Consider the following 20,685-nt stretch of genomic DNA (forward strand, 5'->3'; position numbering starts at 1 on the left):
AAGTAAATGTGGACAGTTCTTCTAACATCGTCCCCGATGTGTCGGTCTTCACTTGTAGCCTACTTAGCTGAGACGCTGGTGGGAAGGACCCGATCACGTGACAGGCATTGGCTAATAAGAATGGAGATATCTGAGCGAGCCATGTGAATGATAGCTGCTTCGGAGCACGGTGATTAGCAGCTGGGAGAAGGGAATTATAATTATTATACTCAGTCCGATGGCCACTAACCGCAAAAGGCATGGATTTTTTTTAGGGGGCATTACGGCCACACAAGGGGGATACCGCTGGGAAATTCGAGGCATTATCAAGTGATGGTCAAATTATGAATGAGAGACTGATGAAGTGTGTGCAGCCTGCGCATTAAACAAAGCAGGCTCATGCCTTTCATGTGACCTTTTTCAAATCATCATTTGAGTCTCATCATGCAGCCTTAGAATGTACTAAAAATCAAAACATATAGCCCCACGTTTGTATCACAACTATTTTTTTGTTAACCGCTCAACATAGAATAGCCGCACGTGCGGAATCCCTCATAAATCGTTTGGAGAAAATATCCTTTCTATTTTGATTCAGCTATGTTCAATTGTTTTCTTCATACACAAAAATAATGTAACGGAATTCTAAGCAAAATCTTATCTGCTAAATGAACTAGTGTAGCCCACAGCCATATGGCATAGCCAGATCAGGGCCTAACATAAGGACAACTCATAGTATGCTATTCTGTTCTTCTGAAATAGACTACATTTTCCTCATTTCATGTTTCTTTAGACCTTTCGAAACGTGTTTATGTTAACAATCAATTACCGTGAGAGCAGCAGTTATTTGCTTGACAATCACAGCCCTAGTCCAAACCAACAGATGCACTCGAGGCAATATTACAGGACTTGCCGTTTCAACACATGCAGGTGTAGATGGAGCTTGTGGAAATCCTAGATGTCGCTCTTAAATCAGGATTTAATCCACAGAACCTGACGGAAACCTACACCCTTCATTAGCAAGAGACTACCACTATAATGTCATCTCTCCAACTATGGCATCAGGATTCAACGTAAATGCCATGGTGGATATTAAAATGAGTGGACAGCCGTGTATAAAAACATAGAACAGCACATTGAGCCAGCGACAGTAAGTGAGTGGGTGGGGCTGGGGGGTTAACGGCTTGCCTGCCAGCACGAGACCTCTCATCGCATCAATAAATCGTCAGTCCTTCTGCTTCGACATCGCTCTGCCCCCCAACTTCCGCCTCCCACGCTTCCTGTTCCCTGGCCTTACTAAATTACCCCTAAGCACCAAGGCCACAGAACGGTGGACTACACAAGACACAGCAGTAGTAACCCTTTCTACACTACAGGTCTAGTCTGAAACCAGGAAGAGAGAAAACCTTGTATTTGTGACAGCTGTGTACTTTAAGTACCAGGGCCTCTATACCGGCAGGACGATTATCCTGACAAGCTCTCAACATTTTGCATGACACACATCAAAAGACCGCAATGTCAAACTCTGGAGGAGAGGATCATGACAAAATAACACCATGAAATCAGAAAACAAGGATACACTCAAATCCCCATTTCCATACAATCAGAACACATAGTGCAAAGCTGAGAAAATCCCCCTTTCAAGAGTTTAGCACTGTCTGTACATGTCCAGGATATACCTCAAGTTTCAGCTCGGAGCAAAACCAGCTTACGGGCCAAGAAATGTGCCGGCACATGTACTAGTCTAGCTCTCATAGCCCTGAGTCAGTTTCCCCCCATATGAAAAAGCTACTGGAAACCACTCTGCATAGCGCTCTTTCTTTCTCTCCCCTGTAAGTGGCCCAATAAATAAAGCCACAGGTAGAGATGACCTGTGGGGAAACACCCAGCAATGTGCAGGTATCCCAGTCTGACATATTGCCATGCCAGCAATATCTCTGGCTGTAAAACAGTGCCCTCCTCCTCCATAGAGCTGAGTGGGTAGTAGTGAGCCACGCCATCGTGTGGGTGTGTAGTGAGTAATTGGATTAATAACCCACAGTAGGAACCACAACACATCTGGTTGGCATGGAACGATCTTGTGCCAGCATTAGGAAACTTTTCCCAGCAGCACTGAGTGAGCGATTGCGCATGTTCCAGTTGGAGATTTATAAGCAGTAGGCGAAAGCAGGTGGAAAAAGCCAGATAACTAGGTGGATATGACTGGGAAGCGAGGATGATACTATCCGGAAAGACACCCCATACAGTGAGGCTGCTTTGGTTGACACAGAGTGTGGTATATTCACCACAGAGACGCAAACTTTTTCACACCTGAGGGAACAGTTCTGTCATGTCCCTCAGGCCTGGGGGGTTTCCCCTCACCTGTGGTGATGTGGCTTCGCCCTGTAGCAGCCCAGGGTTCAGGGTGGTGGTGGGTACTGGTCACGTCTGCCTGTGTTTGCTCATCACAGCCCAGTCATGCCGGTTGTTTGCACAACGCCTCCCACACGCAATGGGAAAAATCTCATATGACTGATATGGCTGGGAAGGATGGGCCCCTGTGTGTGAGGGTTGGGGGTGTTGTGTGTGTGTGTGAGAGTGTGTCTGCCCACACACTCAGGGAGTGTCACATCTATTACAGGAGCCATTGAGAAATGGCCTGAAGAGTACAGCCCTGCAGTATAGACCCAGCCTTTTCTGTCTGCATGGCCCTGACTGCAAGTCTCAACAAATACAACAATGTAACAGAGAGGAAAGGAGAGAGGAAAAGAGAGAGGAAGGGAGTGGAAGAGAGAGAATCCGCAATTCCATCTTCCGGCAGCCCCATCTGTAATTAGCTGGTGCTGGGGTACGTGAAGAATGGCCCAGCTGACAGCTTAGAACGCCTGTGTGTGTGTGTGTGGGGGGGTCTGCTGCACGGCTTGCCCATCCACTCACACACGAGCCCAACATAAATAAGCGTGGCTGAACAGCCAGGAAACACCAGCACATTCCAGCCAGTCAATGTCTCAGAGAGCCACACACTGCAAACACACGCCTCTGCAGACGCAACACACACAGAGGCAATGTGATACACAGTATCGCTGCAGACTTCCACAGGCCCTGCTGTAAGCCAAGCCAGTAAAAACAGAGAGCAGATTATGGCTCAGGCTTTACAGGTTAGTAAGCCGTGACAAGCACCTCCAGCAGGTTCATAAATCAGATGAGCTGGGGGCACAGAAGGGGAGACTCCAGGGAGAGGGCTGGATTACACCTTACACACACACACACACACACACTCAGCGTAACCATTAGAAAAATGCCTGTGTAATAACCTACTCTTCATCCAAGGCCGCACATCATACATTTCACACGGTGTGTGTTGCGCAAGTCAAACATAAGGATTATGGCATTACAAATCAAGCAAACTACTATTTCTTATTAGCCCACTTCAAAATGAGTCAATACCATTTTACCCAAAACCCATGAAATCACAAACTAAAGACAATCTACTAAAACAAGGACTGTAATAATGTACACTCAGTCCTACAGTACTTATAACAAACAATCACTTGAGGCAAACAAATGACTTTGCTCAGTGTTTTAGGCTACGCAATTATCAATCTGATTCCTAAATGCTAAACAATCAACAACTCATGAGGCCATTAAAATGAACATGTTTTGGTCTCGCCGTCTGTTGTAGACCATAGAGGTTAAAACTACTTATCCTGCAGCAGAAATACAACCATTTAAAATAATAGGCCTGACAAAGGGAGCCAGAGAGAGAGAGTGCGCATATGAAGAAAATGTTTAAATGAAAGCAGAGTTAAGTCAGCAATACAATGTAAAGGGCTTAGAGTTAACTGCAGACACACAGAGCACAGAAACCAGGGCACAAGCTAGCATCAGAGGTGGCATGGAAACATTCAAACAACCACACACTCATGGCTGCCATGGTCTTCCTGGTGCGACAGTTTCCTGTCATCTTGTGCTTATAAGAAGGAACCGGTAAAGAACATTCAGAAGAGTCTAGTGTTGGGCAAACACGCCATAACAAACACACACTAGTATCCCAAAGCGAGGAAGACTTTAAAAGGTATAGTTGGAGATGGCAGAGTTTGTCAGTGCAGGGAATGATGAATCCGATGGTGAACTCAATGAGGCATATGAAAGCCATTCTTGAACAGGTGAGAATGTACACGTGAAGAACAGAACTGAAGAAAACAACCATGTGATGTCTACCACCCCAGGGAGAAGACAACTGTACAGACTAGAGGTCGACCGATTAATCGGAATAGCCGATTAATTAATTAATTAGGGCCGATTTCAAGTTCATAACAATCGGAAATCTGTATTTTTGGAGACCGGCTTGGCCGTTTAAAAAAAAAACAATGTACACCTTTATTTAACTAGGCAAGTCAGTTAAGAACACATTCTTATTTTCAATGACGGCCTAGGAACGGTGGGTTAACTGCCTTGTTCAGGGGAAGAATGACAGATTTTGACCTTATCAGCTCGGGGATTCAATCTTGCAACGTTACAGTTAACTAGTCCCAACACTCTAACCACCTGCCTCTCATTGCACTCCACGAGGAGCCTGCCTGTTACGCGAATGCAGTAAGCCAAGGTAAGTAGCTAGCTAGCATTAAACTTATCTTATAAAAAAACAATCACTCAATCATAATCACTAGTTAACTACACATGGTTGATGATATTACTAGTTTATCTAGCGTGTCCTGCGTTGCATATAATCGATGCGGTGCGTATTCGCGAAAAAAGACTGTCCTTGCTCCAATGTGTACCTAACCATAAACATCAATGCCTTTCTTAAAATCAATACACAGAAGTATATATTTTTAAACCTGCATATTTATCTAAAAGAAATCCAGGTTAGCAGGCAATATTAATCAGGTGAAATTGTGTCACTTCTCTTGCATTCATTGTACACAGAGTCAGTGTATATGCAACAGTTTGGGCCGCCTAATTTGCCAGAATTTTACGTAATTATGACATAACATTGAAGGTTGTGCAATGTAACAGGAATATTTAGACTTATGGATGCCACCCGTTAGATAAAATACGGAACGGTTCCGTATTTCACTGAAAGAATAAACGTCTTGTTTTCGAGATGATAGTTTCCGGATTCAACCATATTAATGACCTAAGGCTCGTATTGGCACATATTGCACTTTTACTTTCTTCTCACATTATTTAAACCAAATTGAACATGTTTCATTATTTATTTGAGGCTAAATTGATTTTATTGGTGTATTATATTAAGTTAAAATAAGTGTTCATTCAGTATTGTTGTAATTGTCATTATTACAAAAAAGAAATAAAATCGTCCGATTAATCGGTTTCGGCTTTTTTTTGGTCCTCCAATAATTGGTATCGGAGTTGAAAAATCATAAATCGGTCGACCTCTAGTTCAGACTGGCTGCTTTGTGTCTTGGGTTGATGTGCATCCTACAAGCTACTCTCAATATCACCCTGCGTTTCCTCTACAGAGACCCGCTACATCAACATGACCAAAGTAAAAGACCAGTTACAGGTTGAGAGAGATGGTCTCCAGACAGAGCTCCCTGTACTGAAGTTGAACAACCCTGGGATGGAGGCGTTTTAAATCCAGTTTGTACTACATCTCTACTGAGAAGAGAAACTGGGAGGAGAGCAGACAGGACTGTGAGGAGAGGAGCTGGTGGTCAGAAAACAGCAGAGGAACAGGTATTTGTCAACGGATTCTGGGAAGTTTGGATTTGTCTGACGGACAGAGATGAAGAGGGGGTCTGGAATTGGGTGGATGGCACACCGCTTACCACTGGGTACTGGGCATGCCGACAGCCTAATAGTCATCTAAGACGGCGCTGAGCAATGGCCATGTCCTTCTTCTGTAGAAAAAGCTGGCATGATGCACCATGCAGCGAAGTGCATTTCTGGTCCGGTGAGAAATCGTCCGAGACGTAACTAAAACTTGAAACCCAACTAAAGTTCAACTACTCTCGACCAGTACATCATTAACAAAGACATCAGTGCTAGTGCTTAATTACACAAATTAATAATGCAAATGAATTGTGCTTAAACATTTGTCATGTTCATTTACAGTAATGTTCATGTTCTCCTTTTGTAGTAATTGTGTGTCAAAACTGTCATTTTCAAGTTGAATGAATAAAATGTTGTATTACTGTATAACGCAGACGTATCTCAGACAATAAAAGTTTCTTTAAAAGTTTGTTCCTGTGAGTCTGTGTGCCTGTGAGTGAGTCTGGTGTGTGAAGAGACTCTGGGTTTGAATGGTACAGACAAATTCAATTTATGGAGAAACCTGAGACTGCAGAGAGGCTGGTGTCGACAAGCAGAGAGAGAGGGGGGGCAGCAATAAACCAATACTAATAGAAATTAATCTGATTTATCAATGATCCAGTGTCTCTAATGAATTAGATACACATTTGATATGAAACTACGATTCACACGCCTCTGAAGGTTTAAACATTACAGTCGCTTTTATGTGGAGATAAGCCCAATGGTCTTGTCACATATGGTCCCTCTCCGGCCTCTAGGTCACCAGGCTGCTCGTTAGGGCGCACACCTGTCACCGGCGTTACACACATAATGACACTCAACTGGACTCGATCACCTCCTTGATAACCTGCCCTTTATATGTCATTCCCTTTGGTTTCTTCCCCAGTCGTCATTGTTCCTGTTTCATGTCGGTGCACTGATTGTGTTTCTTGTTTTGTTCATTTATTAATTAAATGTTTTCACTCCCTGAGCTTGCTTCCTTACACTCAGCGTACATTGTTACAGCTCTTCAACAGTGTATAGAAATGTGGTCGGTGTGAAGTAAAAACGTGCTCTGACAGAAAACCATAAATAAGCCTCCCGGGTGGCGCTGGTCGCGCCGGTCGCTGTTGTAACCGGCTGCGACCGGGAGGTCCGTGGGGCAACGCACAATTGGCCTAGCGTCGTCCGGGTTAGGGAGGGTTTGGCCGGTAGGGATATCCTTGTCTCATCGCGCACCAGCAACTCCTGTGGCGGGCCGGGCGCAGTGCGCGCTAACCAAGGTTGCCAGGTGCACGGTGTTTCCTCTGACATATTGGTGCCGCTGGCTTCCGGGTTGGATGCGCGCTGTGTTAAGAAGCAGTGCGGCTTGGTCGGGTTGTGTATCGGAGGACGCATGACTTTCAACCTTCGTCTCTCCCGAGCCCGTACGGGAGTTGTAGTGATGAGACAAGATAGTAGCTACTAACAATTGGATACCACAAAATTGGGGAGAAAAAGGGGTAAAATTACATTTAAAAAAGAAAAAAAAAGAAAACCATAAATAGGAGAACTCCAGTTGTTGTTTTGGGTATTACAGCCAATCGATGCACATCAGTGAGGTCCAGTACCAGTGGGCTGAGCCTGTACAGCATCACAGATACAACAGCTTCTCCTTAGCTAGCATTCAGATCAGAGCAGAGCTGGGAGATGACAGAGAGTAAGTCAGGCTCTGCGGTTGATAACAATGCAGAGGGTCACACTGCCAGGGAAAACCTATTTCAGCCTGGACACACACACAGAGAGACACAGAGAGAGAGAGAATTTCTGACCAGGCCTCACTCCAGTAAATCCCTCCACTGCCACATGACAGAGGTCTGGGCAGTGGCTCGTCTCCCTCTCCTTCCTCTCTCGCCACAGAATTGTAGGATGCTAGCCTGACAAATATGCTCAACACTGCCAGTGCCAGAGCCTTGGCAGGACATTGGTCAATCAGGGGGAACACAGTAATTACACTGTCCATAGAAAGAATACAAGGAATGGGGCCAATACAGCCATCCAGTGTGTGTGTGTGTGTGTGTGTGTGTGTGTGTGTGTGTGTGTGTGTGTGTGTGTGTGTAAATCAAAGTGTACTATTTGACACTTGCTTGATGAAACAATCAGCATGAATCTGTCCTTCAGTGCTCTGCTAGTTTACTGTGGATATCAACAGGATGGCAGAAGAGGGCTGAATAAATCCACAGAACAGCACCATTTCAAATGTTCCCTGACAGCGCAGTCAAAACAACAGAAAAACTAGAATTGGCAATCAATAGAATATACTACAAGGAATATGCCAGTCTCTGAACACAGCAGAAATAGACAAGCCGTCAGTAAAACTGTATGATCCTTACAGACAGGGAGCTTTATTAATCAAGTGATATCTTCTCATGATGAATGAGAAAATATAAAATGTTGGACTAGTAAAATGTACGTTGAAAGGAGCTCCAATCTTATGCAGATCTAATGATGTGCACAGACATGAGTTGTACACCGAGGACATTCAAACAGATATTTACTGATGTAAGACATAATAACGCAGCGTGAATACACTTTACTATGTGATTGCTCGCAATCCACATTCCTATCAACCTTGCTGTTTGGCAATAAAAGGTTCCTGATTCAAATGCAACAAAAAAAAAGGAATTTATAGCTGAACCCTGTCAGGGTTATGACCCTGTTTTATTATGGTCCTCTTAAGCTTCATCCACATGGGTAGGAAAGACCATAAACCAGAAGTCTCTGGTCACATTAAACCTTAATATTCAGCAGTGAGAGAAAAGGCCAGGGTCCTAGCTTGTCGTCAAGGTATGGATCAGAAGAGAAGATGGCGACAGTAAAGCCATTACACTGTGGAGAGAGGGCGGCTGAGGGGAGGGGGATGAAGATGGAAGCCAACATGAGAGGTCAGGACCTTCTAAAAACGCCCCGTCTTCTGAGCCTTGATATCCCTAAAGGAACAGACCACAGGTGACTGGTCCAAAGCTCCAGAATGTTCATTTAGTGAGGGAATGTGCTAACCGCAAGATTCTCCTTTAAATATCTTGGAATTCTGTGCTTGTTTTCTTCATTCTTTGTTGATGTTGTTCTGTCCTCGCACACTGCATAATCATGTTCATTTTGACAAAGTTGTGGTGAGTAGGGTTTCTGCTGAATCCTAGCGTTAGCAGAGCTATTGTTGTCTCAAATCCATGTCTTCCTTCACAGCAGTACGGTTGTCACCAAACATGACTAGCTCAAAGGATAAATCAAATCTAAAAGGTCTCTCTTTCCTGAATATGTATTTAAAAAGTTAAATTACCTATCTGCTAGTATAATTTATTCTCTGTCTACTTAAAGAGCAAAACAACTGCTTTCAATCGTATTTCTGATACCCAGCTCTCCACAGAGATCATTTGTGGTCTACCGCATCCGTCATGTAGCACGCCATGTGGCCATCTGACCAAGTTAATTAGTGGCAAGCCAACAAACATAAGGTCAAGTGACATGCTAATTAATTGTCAACAAAGAAGCAGCTCCAATAGGCAGACATAATGAAGGCTAAGATGCATTACTAGACCTTTAATTCCACAGAGAGGCTGAGGTTGAATGGAAGGCTAATCCAAGATATCAGACAGTTGACCAACAAATAAGGTCTGGCAGTAGTCATATTAAAACGCCACACTAAACCCAACCAGAGAGGTGAGTTAGCGTGAGTTAGTAAGAGGTAGCATTGCTTTGCTCTGCCTTGCATATTACCTCAGAGAGTGACGCCTCTGCCCTCGGGCTCAGCTGGCTCTGGCTGACAGCACCCGGTTAGGGCCCCCACCCAGGGTTACGAGAAAATTTAGGGTAGACTGGGATCTCTGACGGGCAGACAGTCACTCCAATTACAAAGCCACAAGTCCTCAACGGCTGACCAGGGGGATGCAGGAATCCCATCACCCAAACGTCTGGAAAGACGAATGAAGGTGGCAACTGATAACTGACGAAATTGTATGCACTCACTACTCACTCTGGACAAGAGCATCTGCTAAATGACTAAAATGTCAAATGTAATGTGCCGAGGTTTGAAGAGCCCAGGGGAGAACAGAGTATTGATCTACCTGCCATCATCTTCTGGGCCTCATAGGGCTCCATGTAGCCATCGTTCTCTGTGCTGGCCTGGGTCACCTTCTCTGTGGTGGCCTGGGTCCCCCCGTCCTGCTCCGCATCAAACGGGTCTGCATAGTCATCCAGGATAATGAGCTAGAGAGAGGGAGGGAGGGAGGGAATGAGAGTAGGTGAGAAAAGATTAGAATACATTTTACTGCTCTGTTTAAAACCACAACACATTCCGGAGCCCAGAGAGTTACATTGCAGAGGCAGGAGATGAGGAGAAAATGTAACTGGAACCTTAGGAGAGGAGTGGAGGTGACAGTATTAGTGATAGTACCAGTCTGGGCTCTGCAGGAACATGTGATCTCCACACGTCACAACACCCAGACAGAAAAGAAAAAGAAAGAAAGACATAAATAACAGCATCTTTCTCCGTGTGCCTCAGTTCCACCATCTCCTCTTTAGACTTCATGCTCCCTGCTACGTCTAATTATACCATGGTACTCTGACAGTGCCTGCTTTTCAAAGAGCGAGGAGAAAAAGAGGACAGCCCACAACTGGTAAACTGTCTTAAAGAGAAACAATTCTACAGATTTACAGGGATTTGGCAGCGAGCCATGGCTAATTGCAGTCTTGCTCTCTTTACTAAGAATGTCTTGCAGAAGCTGACAATTAAGTGGACATCCTGTCCCAAGCCCCAGAAATACAGCCAACTCTTAGGGTATCAAAATGACTGTCCACACACAGTCTCAGCATCTCTGGCCAGAGAAATTTCCTGAGCACCAAGAAAACTGCTCCCCTTCACATACATAATTCTCTTCCAGATAAAGTAAATATTTAAAGTTCTCTTCCATCTGCCATGTTGGACAGGGACTCCAAAGAGAAAATCTGACTAGAGGGGGTTTGGACTGGCTACTACCAGTACCAGGAGGTGAACATATATGGGCTATCTTCAGTTGGGACTCTAGAGAACCAATAGTGGTGCCAGTCTGTTCACCCAGCGGGCAGACAGACAGACTGGAGGAGTGTGTGTGTGTGTGTGTGTGTGTGTGTGGGGTGGGGTTCAAAATTTGGGAAACAACTCAATGGAGACCTACCATGATTAAGTCAGCACACACACACACACAAAATGTGCAGACAAGCATACTGTACACTGACAAGCACACACAGGACACATTCACACAGACAATCACACACATGCAGTCAAGCACACACACGCAGACACACACACAGGAAAGGAGTCAATTAGCACTACACCCCATGAGTCATACTTTAGCAGGAAGGGGTTTGGTGTCATTCTACATAAGCTCTTCAGTCATCTAGTGGACAGAGCTGGGCAATCCTAGGGTGAACTAGACTACTGCATGCCATGGATGTACCGGCCAACCAACCAACTGTCCTTAAAAACAACCACAGCCCTTCCTCCACACCCTTCTCAGAAATACAGCCCACAGGGGAAGACACCTGCCAAGCCTCCCAGGCGGGTACTTTAAGGGGGAAGCGAGGAATCCAGTACAGTACGATCCATGTCTAAAGCATTTCCCCAACTCCAGACTTTCACACCACCTGGGAAAGCACCGTCCTTCTCCTTCTGATCCAGTTTTGATTTCACTGAACAAGATAAGATACGATATACAAAACTGAAACCTTTCAGTGTGCATAGCAGTAACAGGAGGAAGGTGGCATATACAGTCGTGGCCAAAGGTTGAGAATGACACAAATATAAATGTTCAAAGTCTGCTCCCTCTTCGCCATTCAAATTAAATGAATCCCAAAAAAACATTTCCACTGCATTTCAGCCCTGCCACAAAAGGACCAGCTGACATGTCAGTGATTCTCTAGTTAACACAGGTGTGAGTGTTGACGAGGACACGGCTGGAGATCACTCTCATGCTGATTGAGTTCGAATATCAGACTCTAAGCTTCAAAAGGAGGGTGGTGCTTGGAATCATTGTTCTTCCTCTGTCAACCATGGTTAACTGCAAGGAAACACATGCCTTCATCATTGCTTTGCACAAAAAATGGCTTCACAGGCAAGGATATTGCTGCCAGTAAGATTGCACCTAAATCAACCATTTATCAGATCATCAAGAACTTGAAGGAGAGCGGTTCAATTGTTGTGAAGAAGGCTTCAGGGCGCCCAAGAAAGTTCACCAAGTGCCAGGACCATCTCCTAAAGTTGACTCAGCTGCGGGATCGGGGCACCACCAGAACAAAGCTTGCTCAGGAATGACAGCAGGCAGGTGTGAGTGCATCTGCACGCACAGTGAGGCAAAGACTTTTGGAGGATGGCCTGGTGTCAAGAAGGGCAGCAAAGAAGCCACTCTCCAGGAAAAACATCAGGGACAGACTGATATTCTGCAAAAGGTACAGGGATTGGACTGCTGCAGACTGGAGTAAAGTCATTTTCTCTGATGAATCCCCTTTCCGATTGTTTGGGGCATCCGTAAAAAAGCTTGTTTGGAGAAGACAAGGTGAGCGCTACCATCAGTCCTGTGTCATGCTAACAGTAAAGCATCCTGAGACCATTCATGTGTGGGGTTGCTTCTCAGCCAAGGGAGTGGGCTCACTCACAATTTTGCCTAAGAACACAGCCATGAATAAAGAATGGTACCAACACATCCTCCTAGAGCAACTTCTCCCAACCATCCAGGAACGGTTTGGTGACAAACAATGCCTTTTCCAGCATGATGGAGCACCTTGCCATAAGGCAAAAGTGATAACGAAGTGGCTCGGGGAACAAAACATCGATATTTTGGGTCCATGGCCAGGAAACTCCCCAGATCTTAATCCCATTGAGAACTTGTGGTCCGTCCTCAAGAGGCGGGTGGACAAACAAAAACCCACAAATTCTGACAAACTCCAAGCATGGATTATGCAAGAATGGGCTGCCATCAGTGGCCCAGAAGATAATTGACAGCATGCCACGGCAGATTGCAGAGGTCTTGAAAAAGAAGGGTCCACACTGCAAATATTGACTCTTTGCATCAACTTCATGTAATTGTCAGTAAAAGCCGTTGACACTTGCTTGTAATTATACTTCAGTATTCCATAGTAACATCTGACAAAAATATCCAAAGACACTGAAGCAGCAAACTTTGTGGATATTAATATTTGTGTTATTCTCAGAACTTTGGCCATGACTGTATATGCTCCAACAGATCACCTACACAAAAATTGGTAGCTTTTGGTAGAGTTTTTTTTTAAAGACCCTTAAATGTGCTTCATACTGGCTATCATGTCAGGCCTGCCTCCTGCTTTTCCATCCGTTTTCGGGACATAATATAACTAGGACTAGTTTGCCACAGTGTAATTATGGGTTTTCCTCCTCTGTTTTTCTTCTGTGATATTAAAAGAGGAAATGCATCCAATGCAAACACTCTTTGGCCTTGTTTTTCTACCACAAATAGAATACATCTCCCACACAACTTTAATTAAATTCAACCAGTCAGGTTTCAGATGTTCCTCTTCCTGACACTGAAGTATTCAACAGTTACAAATGGCATGTTACCCCTCACATGGACTATGTTTATCCACTTCACACGATATATCACCTTGGGTCTGTGTCCATCTGGAAACAGTAGCACAGCCCAAACCAGATACTAAGTCATCTTGACCAAAACAGAGGAGTGTACTTATAGCCAGCCCAGAGCACTGGCAACCCATTCTGACTGAACACATTCCACGTGGGAGAGAGCAAGGGAGAGAACCTCAGTGCGTTAAGCTGCAGCCGTGTATGCCAGAAGCCGTCTGTGTGTCCACGTGGTGAACAGAGAAAGCCTGGTTTAGTAATTAAAGGAAACTGTGCCTTATGACTGGCATGCCTTCAACCCCATACTTACTATATCTTAGTGTATATGAAAGTAAATATTCAACGACTCATGTCAGTGCCCTCCTCAGAAAGGGCACGATACCCGTCAGTAGGACAGTTCTACCGTACGTTCTCATTCTACACCTTCCCCTTGTTAGTGTTCTGCCACAAAGCTGTAGCTAGCTTAACGATGGATGGCTGCTGTGCCCACAAACATTATATTGGATTGTGTGGTTCTGTCAACAAAACAGCAGGGACCAGAAAAGATGTATGTATTAAACGAGGTGGAAAAGAACATTGCAATCAAGCCAGACATACTGTATATTTAGCCCCGTGATGGGTCTTGTTCGCTCAATCATTTTTCACAGTCAGCAAATGAAAGCTCTTTTTAGCACCTGGTAATGTTGCTGCTGCTGAGGGAGAGAGGAGAGCCATTCTGCTTGTCCTCTGGAGCCTGAAGCTGAGGTTGATACGGAGGCCTGTTCTGGATGGCAGCTTCCTGCCTCCCACCACCTCTCCCTATCACTTTGTACTTAGCTACCCCACCAGATGTTCATATTTTATAACTATTTTTTCCCCAGAGATTTTCATTTGTGTCGACAGCGATTTTTCTGCCTAAGATACCAAGAAACAGTCTTAAAAACTTACACAAAAACAATGGAATGGACAAACTACATTCCATTTGACACATCAATCTAACAGTTCCATATCCATTATTCAGAGAAAATGAATTTAGAGAAACAAGCAAGCAAATTAAAGTAAAAGTTGGCATTTACCACACAACTGGGGTGTTGACTTTCCCCTGCCTTGGGCCACATCTAACACCAGTATTTGGTAGGAGGGGATCAATTAGTCAGAGTGTTTTGGGGAGTTACCCCTTCTCTGTGAAGGTCCTGCCACACTGCACTAATGCTACCCAGCTGGAGGAGTCGGGGAACATGGAGAGAGGGGAACGTCAGAGACGAGGCTCTGCCGGTCTGCTTCCCTACCTGCCTTCCTGGGGCCTCCCTGCCCGCCTGCCTACCAGCTTCCCTGCCCGCCTCCCTCCCTCCCTGCCTGCCTTCCCGGGGCCTCCCTGCCCGCCTGTCTACCAGCTTCCCTGCCTGCCTCCCTGCCAGCCCGCCTCCCTCCCTCCCTGCCTGGCGGCCTGCTTGCCTGGGGACCCACCATCTGTCTGCTGGCATGTCAGGGTGTGTCAGGACCACAGCCAAGCCACCACACTTGTCATGAAAGTCAAATTCACCCACAGTGAGTGCAATACTGCAGTGCTTCTATATAGAGTGCTATACTGTATGTGAGCTTTTCTAAGCAGAGATGTAAGCTGTGAGTAGCCTCACAAAGTAACCTTTTAGGCTTATACCATCTCGCCCCCCTGGAAGCAGTCAGGACATATCCCTACACTGCAGCAGCACAGTGAGAACATACTGAAATAACTCCCAGCCTGGTGTCGTGCTGAGCTACCAGGTTCACCAGGTCTTACACCTGCAGCTGCTTAGATAGCCAGGCAGCCAGAGTAGGAGAAATAGCCCCACACTGCTTAAAATACATTGCAGCTCTCAAGGAATGAAGTCTATTTCGAATCAGTGTGAGCCTAGTGAGAGCATTAGCTAAGAAGAGAGAGTGTAACAGGCACCTGCCACTTGGCATTCCACACAGTTAGCACAGAGAGTGCTTCTGAGATTACAATTCAATTGGGCTGCAGTCCTCCATTAGAACTAGGAAAATACACAATCTTCCTTCTCCCACACCATCACATGCAGACCAAGTGGATCTAACAGGCAATTATCATATAGAGCATCTGGGGCCATAAAAGGGAGAACATTAAAGTCTTAGTTTGTGGTCATCGTATAGGATGATAGGGTTTTGGCAGTATGCTGCACCAATTTATAGCTTTCCCCCACGTCCAAACTATTTAGTTAAATATGCCATTCCGTCATTGACATCTCATAAGCAAAATCCAACTCCTCAAACTATAAACACTAAAAAACAAATAATAATACAAGTAAACTGCTGCTGGATGCACCAGATAGTCATGTGTGTGCACGCGTGCATGTCTAATACGACAGCCAGCCTCCCTGCCAGCCATCTGAGTAGCCACCTGAACGACTGGTGACAGTAATGTAATGTGGAGACGTTACACAGAAATGTGACAAATGTCACAGCTGGTCCAGAAAGGATGAGGGATGTCAGAGCTATTGGGGGCTGAAGCCTCCCCCACCTCTCCCCCTACCAGGCCACCACAAGAGTCAATGGGGGGGCAGGAGGAATGGAGGGAAAGTGGGGGAAAAAGGGACTGGCATTTGTGATTTATGTCTCCACGCCACAGGGGATTTGAGCCACTGATAACCTAATACAACTCAGGGCTTAGCTGCTCGATTGAATTAGGGTGTTTCAAAGGGCTCTTTTTTGCTGCCATGGCTCTTTTGTTCTTAAGTTTTTTTTAAATGATATCAGAACTAATGAAACCCATCTTAGAGAGGGGGATAAGGAGGGGAGAGGAATAGACTGCCCAGCATATGTTAACGCTCCTGTTTAGACACATTTTATTTTAAAAAAGGAAAATTGAACAACAGATAACATCACACTGCCTGTTGCTGAATTCTGACTGCTCCAACTTATCTTCAACTCGAAATACAGGACACATGCACTCAGCTCAGTTCCAGTCATCTGAAGCTAACAGCTTGCCATCAAACATTGCCACAAGGCAATTTACTAAAGCAGAACCAATTGCAACCTCCGTTGTTGACACAATACAGCCACTATCAATAAGATACTTGTATGATTCACAGATGGGAGAAGAAATCTGGTTAGGACTCAAATGGAACCCGATTGTGAAGCATGATTTCATCTGGGGGCTATGTTCCTCTGAAAAGACTGTATAGATGAAGCTTTCCCACAATACAGCTCTGACATTAATGAAACTTTATTACGACATCTGCTAATAGACAGGGGTTGTCGGCCTGGGAATCAGCATGTGGCTCTATGGGCCTCAACAAGGACGTGGCAACGCCAGCCCTGAATAACTACTTAAGAGCCAGGGAAGATAGCTGCTAGCTAATCAAATGATGTTTTCCATGAGCGCCCATTGTTTTCAATCAGTCACAAGCAATAGAAGCTAGAGCAACGTTAAGTGGAGGAGAGCACTTCTCATAAGTAAAGCGAAATCATGTTTGTCTTCTTGCAGCTGGATGAATTTGTCAGCTTTGCTTTTAGCCTTATTAAAGCCCTCTCAAAGTCAATGTTCCGTGGATAGAGCAGGTTGCTTGATTAGGACAGATGGGGGAAAAAAAGAGAGACAAATATTAATGGCCAGGGAAGACCTGTAGAGAAACAATTTAGAGATAAAAGCACAAATCAGCGTTCAAGAACCTATTCAGCTGTTCAGATTATAGATAATTAGTACATGTGGTGACACTGCGTACAAAAGAAAACATATTAAGACCGCCATTCTCCCCTACATCGCCCAAACATGCATTTCCCCAGTCATAGATGACTTGCTTTGAAGGGAGTGAGGATTTAGGAAAGAGTGCAACACATGCTACTTCAACCAGCATGCTCCCTGTGGCAAGGGGATCATTTCTAGCATCCAATGTGTTCAGCCATCTCTCTCCGGATTTCCCCCAGTCAGACATCTGTGTTGTTCAAAGCACAGCTCACACTTTTCCATGTTAACCTATTTGTTTGGTCTCCTTAAAGAATCCCGACCACATAAAACAGGCTTCTTTAGATCTCTGGGCTGCTGCACATGTGGGGTGGCTTTTGACACGCCAGTCGGGAAAAGCCCGCTCATTTGGCACATGGAGAAGTGGTTTAGTACGTCATTGGTCATATCCTTTGCATGGGAACACTTCCAAAACGCAACGACAGTGACACGGATACCCTGTAACACGGGTCAGTGTTAGAGCGAGAAAAACATCAGAGCTACATTATAAATGGGAGAAAATAGGCACTTGACACTTTACCTTGAGCTAAAAAGAGTTACGTCACACAGCTGTGTGCAGTGTGCCCCTCCTACACTTGTGAGTGGGATATAGGTTATGCAACAGGCAGAGCTATTCAGGCCTCACAGCAGTCATGTTTTCCCACACCCACACTACAGTCACACCAACACAAGGTTTAAGAGAGCACTAAATCCTACTGATCACCTACGGAGGGATGACACACTTGTGATAATCACAGACCTAATCACAGACCTGCGGATGATCGATAGAGAAAAAACAGGATTGAGAACAATGCCTTCTACATTTGTGAGGATGTTTTACCACTGCCGCTGAAAGTTAGTGACAAAAGAATGTTACACTGCCAGTCTGCCACAGTATCAGCTTTATGTATTTTCTCTTTATCCCTGAAGTGAGATTCAAAGTCGCAGGTCGTTTCTCTGACAACGCCATATGGATCCTCAACAATGTTACGAGGGAGCTGCTGCACAAACTTGCTCTGTATTCTTTTTTCCTTTTCTTTTTTTAAAGCACTTTCTATTCTCCTTCCAAGGTTCTAGAAACCCGAGTGACACAAAACATATTGCGTAACGCCGAGCCAAGAGGCACGCAGCACTTTGGACAGTAGAGCAGCAGGCTTCTCACTGAGGCGGAGCCTTTTCTTTATTTTTATAAACCATTTATTTCATTTGAGCTTACTGGGCCTGAACAGGTGCTTCTCTACTTCTAATGTAATATCACCTAACGTCAGGCCAGAAACCCAAGCACAATGCGTCACCATCCTCCTAGTCTCACAGGAATACCTTCTGTACTCTACCTTTTCCGTATGATCCCCTATTTTATTCCCTTTTTTAGCCGATCATCCCTTTCTTTGAAAGAATGTCTCTTTTCGACTCTTGCAGTTCCCTGTGCACTCAAGTGGGACCAAGTCCCACCTTCTCTACAGAGAGCCCTTATAGCATACTGAGGACCTCGGCTGGAGGGTGGCTGCCCCACATTCAGGCTCTCTTCATATTCAGCAGATATTCAAGATTAACACATGAGGATACGCTTGACAAAATCCAATTTCCTTTCTCTGCTCTCTTTCCCTCTGAAATAGATGTATGACTCTTTGAATGTAAGGAAGAGGGAGTAGTGGTTAAGTTGTGAGGAGGAATGGGCTTGTTGTTGGTCCACTAGATGCATAAAAGGCTGAGGCACACACCTGCAGAAGTTGTGTTTGGGAGAAACAGCCTTAGATAAAGTTTTTTTTTTATTAAACATGTAGGCCAGTTGAGAACAAGTTCTCATTTACAACTGAGTCCTGGCCAATATAAAGCAAAGCAGTGTGACAAAAAACAACAGAGTTACACATGGGATAAACAAACGTACAGTCAATAACACAATAGAAAAATCTATATACAGTGTGTGCAAATAAAGTAAGATTGGGGAGGTAGTAAGGCAATAAATAGGCCATAATGGCAAAATAATTACAATTTAGCATTAACACTTGATAGATGTGCAGATGATGTGCAAGTAGAGATACTGGGGTGCAAATGATTTAAAAAATAAGAATATGGGGATAAGGTAGTTGGGTGGGCTATTTACAGATGGGCTGTGTACAGATGCAGTGGTCAGTGTGTGGTTTGCTATGCTAGAGAAAGGAGACAAAAATGACAACTATGAAAAGTAGGGCTTGACATAAAAACAACAATGTGAATCCAGTGAGTATGACCTTTTGATTTGGGTGTGTGATTTATAGACAGTAAGGAAAACAAAATGAGGCAGGCCCAGGAGCCAGCTGTACATAAACAAAGCAGGGAAGTTTGATGTGACGAGGATGACTTGATTGGGGTCGGAAGCGACATGGCCTCAGATAGCCTTTGTGTGGTGAGCGTGTATACAGAACGCAGCACGTCAAACCCAACAGCTCTGAGACTGACAATCGAACTTGCAGGCAGGCAGGGTGGAGTCTTATGTCACCCTGCCATCGCTACGGGGCTTTCCACCTCCCATAGCAGGAGAGGGAGAGAGGGAAGGAGTCTTTACACGGACTTCACTGCAGCCTGACCTGATTAGGAGGTCACTAACAGAACATGACACCACAGCTTTGTATTGACACAGTACAATGTCACAATCACAAAGCCCTTGCCAGTTTGCTCAAGCTGCAACATGAGGAAATATTAACCTGCCTGGTTATATTTTAGCACAGATGTGAGAGCAGAGTCAACATTCCCAGACTGTTTGAGAGTGGAGAGCTAGCGTAGACTTGCCCAGCCCCAGTCAAAAGGGAACGTCACCAAGTTGTAAACACTTCCCGTCAGGAAGGGAGCACTTCCTTAATCCTGGAGCAACCCTCTTGTTCCTTATTTTCCACCAAACAAAAGCAGACAGTCAATGGCCTGGTTGCTTTACCTTTGGTCCAATCACTGCACCAAGCAATTTATATGGTGGCTGAACTATATTAGGCATACACCTAGAGACAGAGTAATAAAACAGTGTTACATGTCATACAGTAGTAACTATGGGGTATTACGGAAGAGAAAACAGCAGGGCACACTCTCGAACCCTACACTCTCGAACCCTACACTCTCGAACCCTACTCAACCCTACTCAAGATCTGTGTCCTACGAAGCCTAGAGAGACATCAGTGCCCATCCAGTCTATAATGAGAGGTACGGCCAGTTCCCCAGTGGTGCCCGTGTCTATGGAGACCACGACCCCACTGGCAGACACACACACACACTCCAGCCTCAGCACCTGTCAGTGAGCACAGGTCATAGGTCAGCTCCACTGTGTAGGAAGGGCACAGACCTTAAAGAGCTCCACTCTACCTCCCGGATAGTAAATACAGAAACAGCGCAGCTTAACTCTCCTCTACACTATATCTAAAATACCATGGGATAATTCCTATGTTCTACACACAGAAAACCAAGCATAGGTCAGATATGGCCAACTACGTGGGGAGAGCAGCAGTGTTTGGTGTACTCAGAGTTGAGGTTAAGGGCCGTCCTACTGTTAGCTATCAGTGGGGCGGTTAAAAATACCAGTGCTTCACGCAGGCTTTCTGTACATGCCCTGGATGGCATGAAACCTCAGGGCTCAATTTGTTTCCTTTTAATCCGTGTCTGAGGATGTGCTCACCCACCA

General features: G+C 45.0%; 1 protein-coding gene across 5 annotated transcripts in view; it reads right to left on the minus strand.

Annotated features, from left to right (window-relative positions):
- The window catches only part of LOC112235736 (SH2 domain-containing adapter protein F-like), a 111,811-nt gene that overhangs the window by 78,275 nt on the left and 12,851 nt on the right, over positions 1 to 20,685 (minus strand). For all 5 annotated transcript variants that reach the window (XM_024404250.2, XM_024404252.2, XM_024404251.2 and 2 more), the window contains exon 2: positions 9,816 to 9,957. In XM_024404250.2, coding sequence (XP_024260018.1) covers positions 9,816 to 9,957 — 142 coding nt within the window. The remainder of the gene's footprint in view (positions 1 to 9,815; positions 9,958 to 20,685) is intronic.

This window comes from Oncorhynchus tshawytscha, linkage group LG04 (assembly GCF_018296145.1).
Source record: "Oncorhynchus tshawytscha isolate Ot180627B linkage group LG04, Otsh_v2.0, whole genome shotgun sequence".
In the NCBI taxonomy this organism is placed as follows: Eukaryota; Metazoa; Chordata; class Actinopteri; order Salmoniformes; family Salmonidae; genus Oncorhynchus; species Oncorhynchus tshawytscha.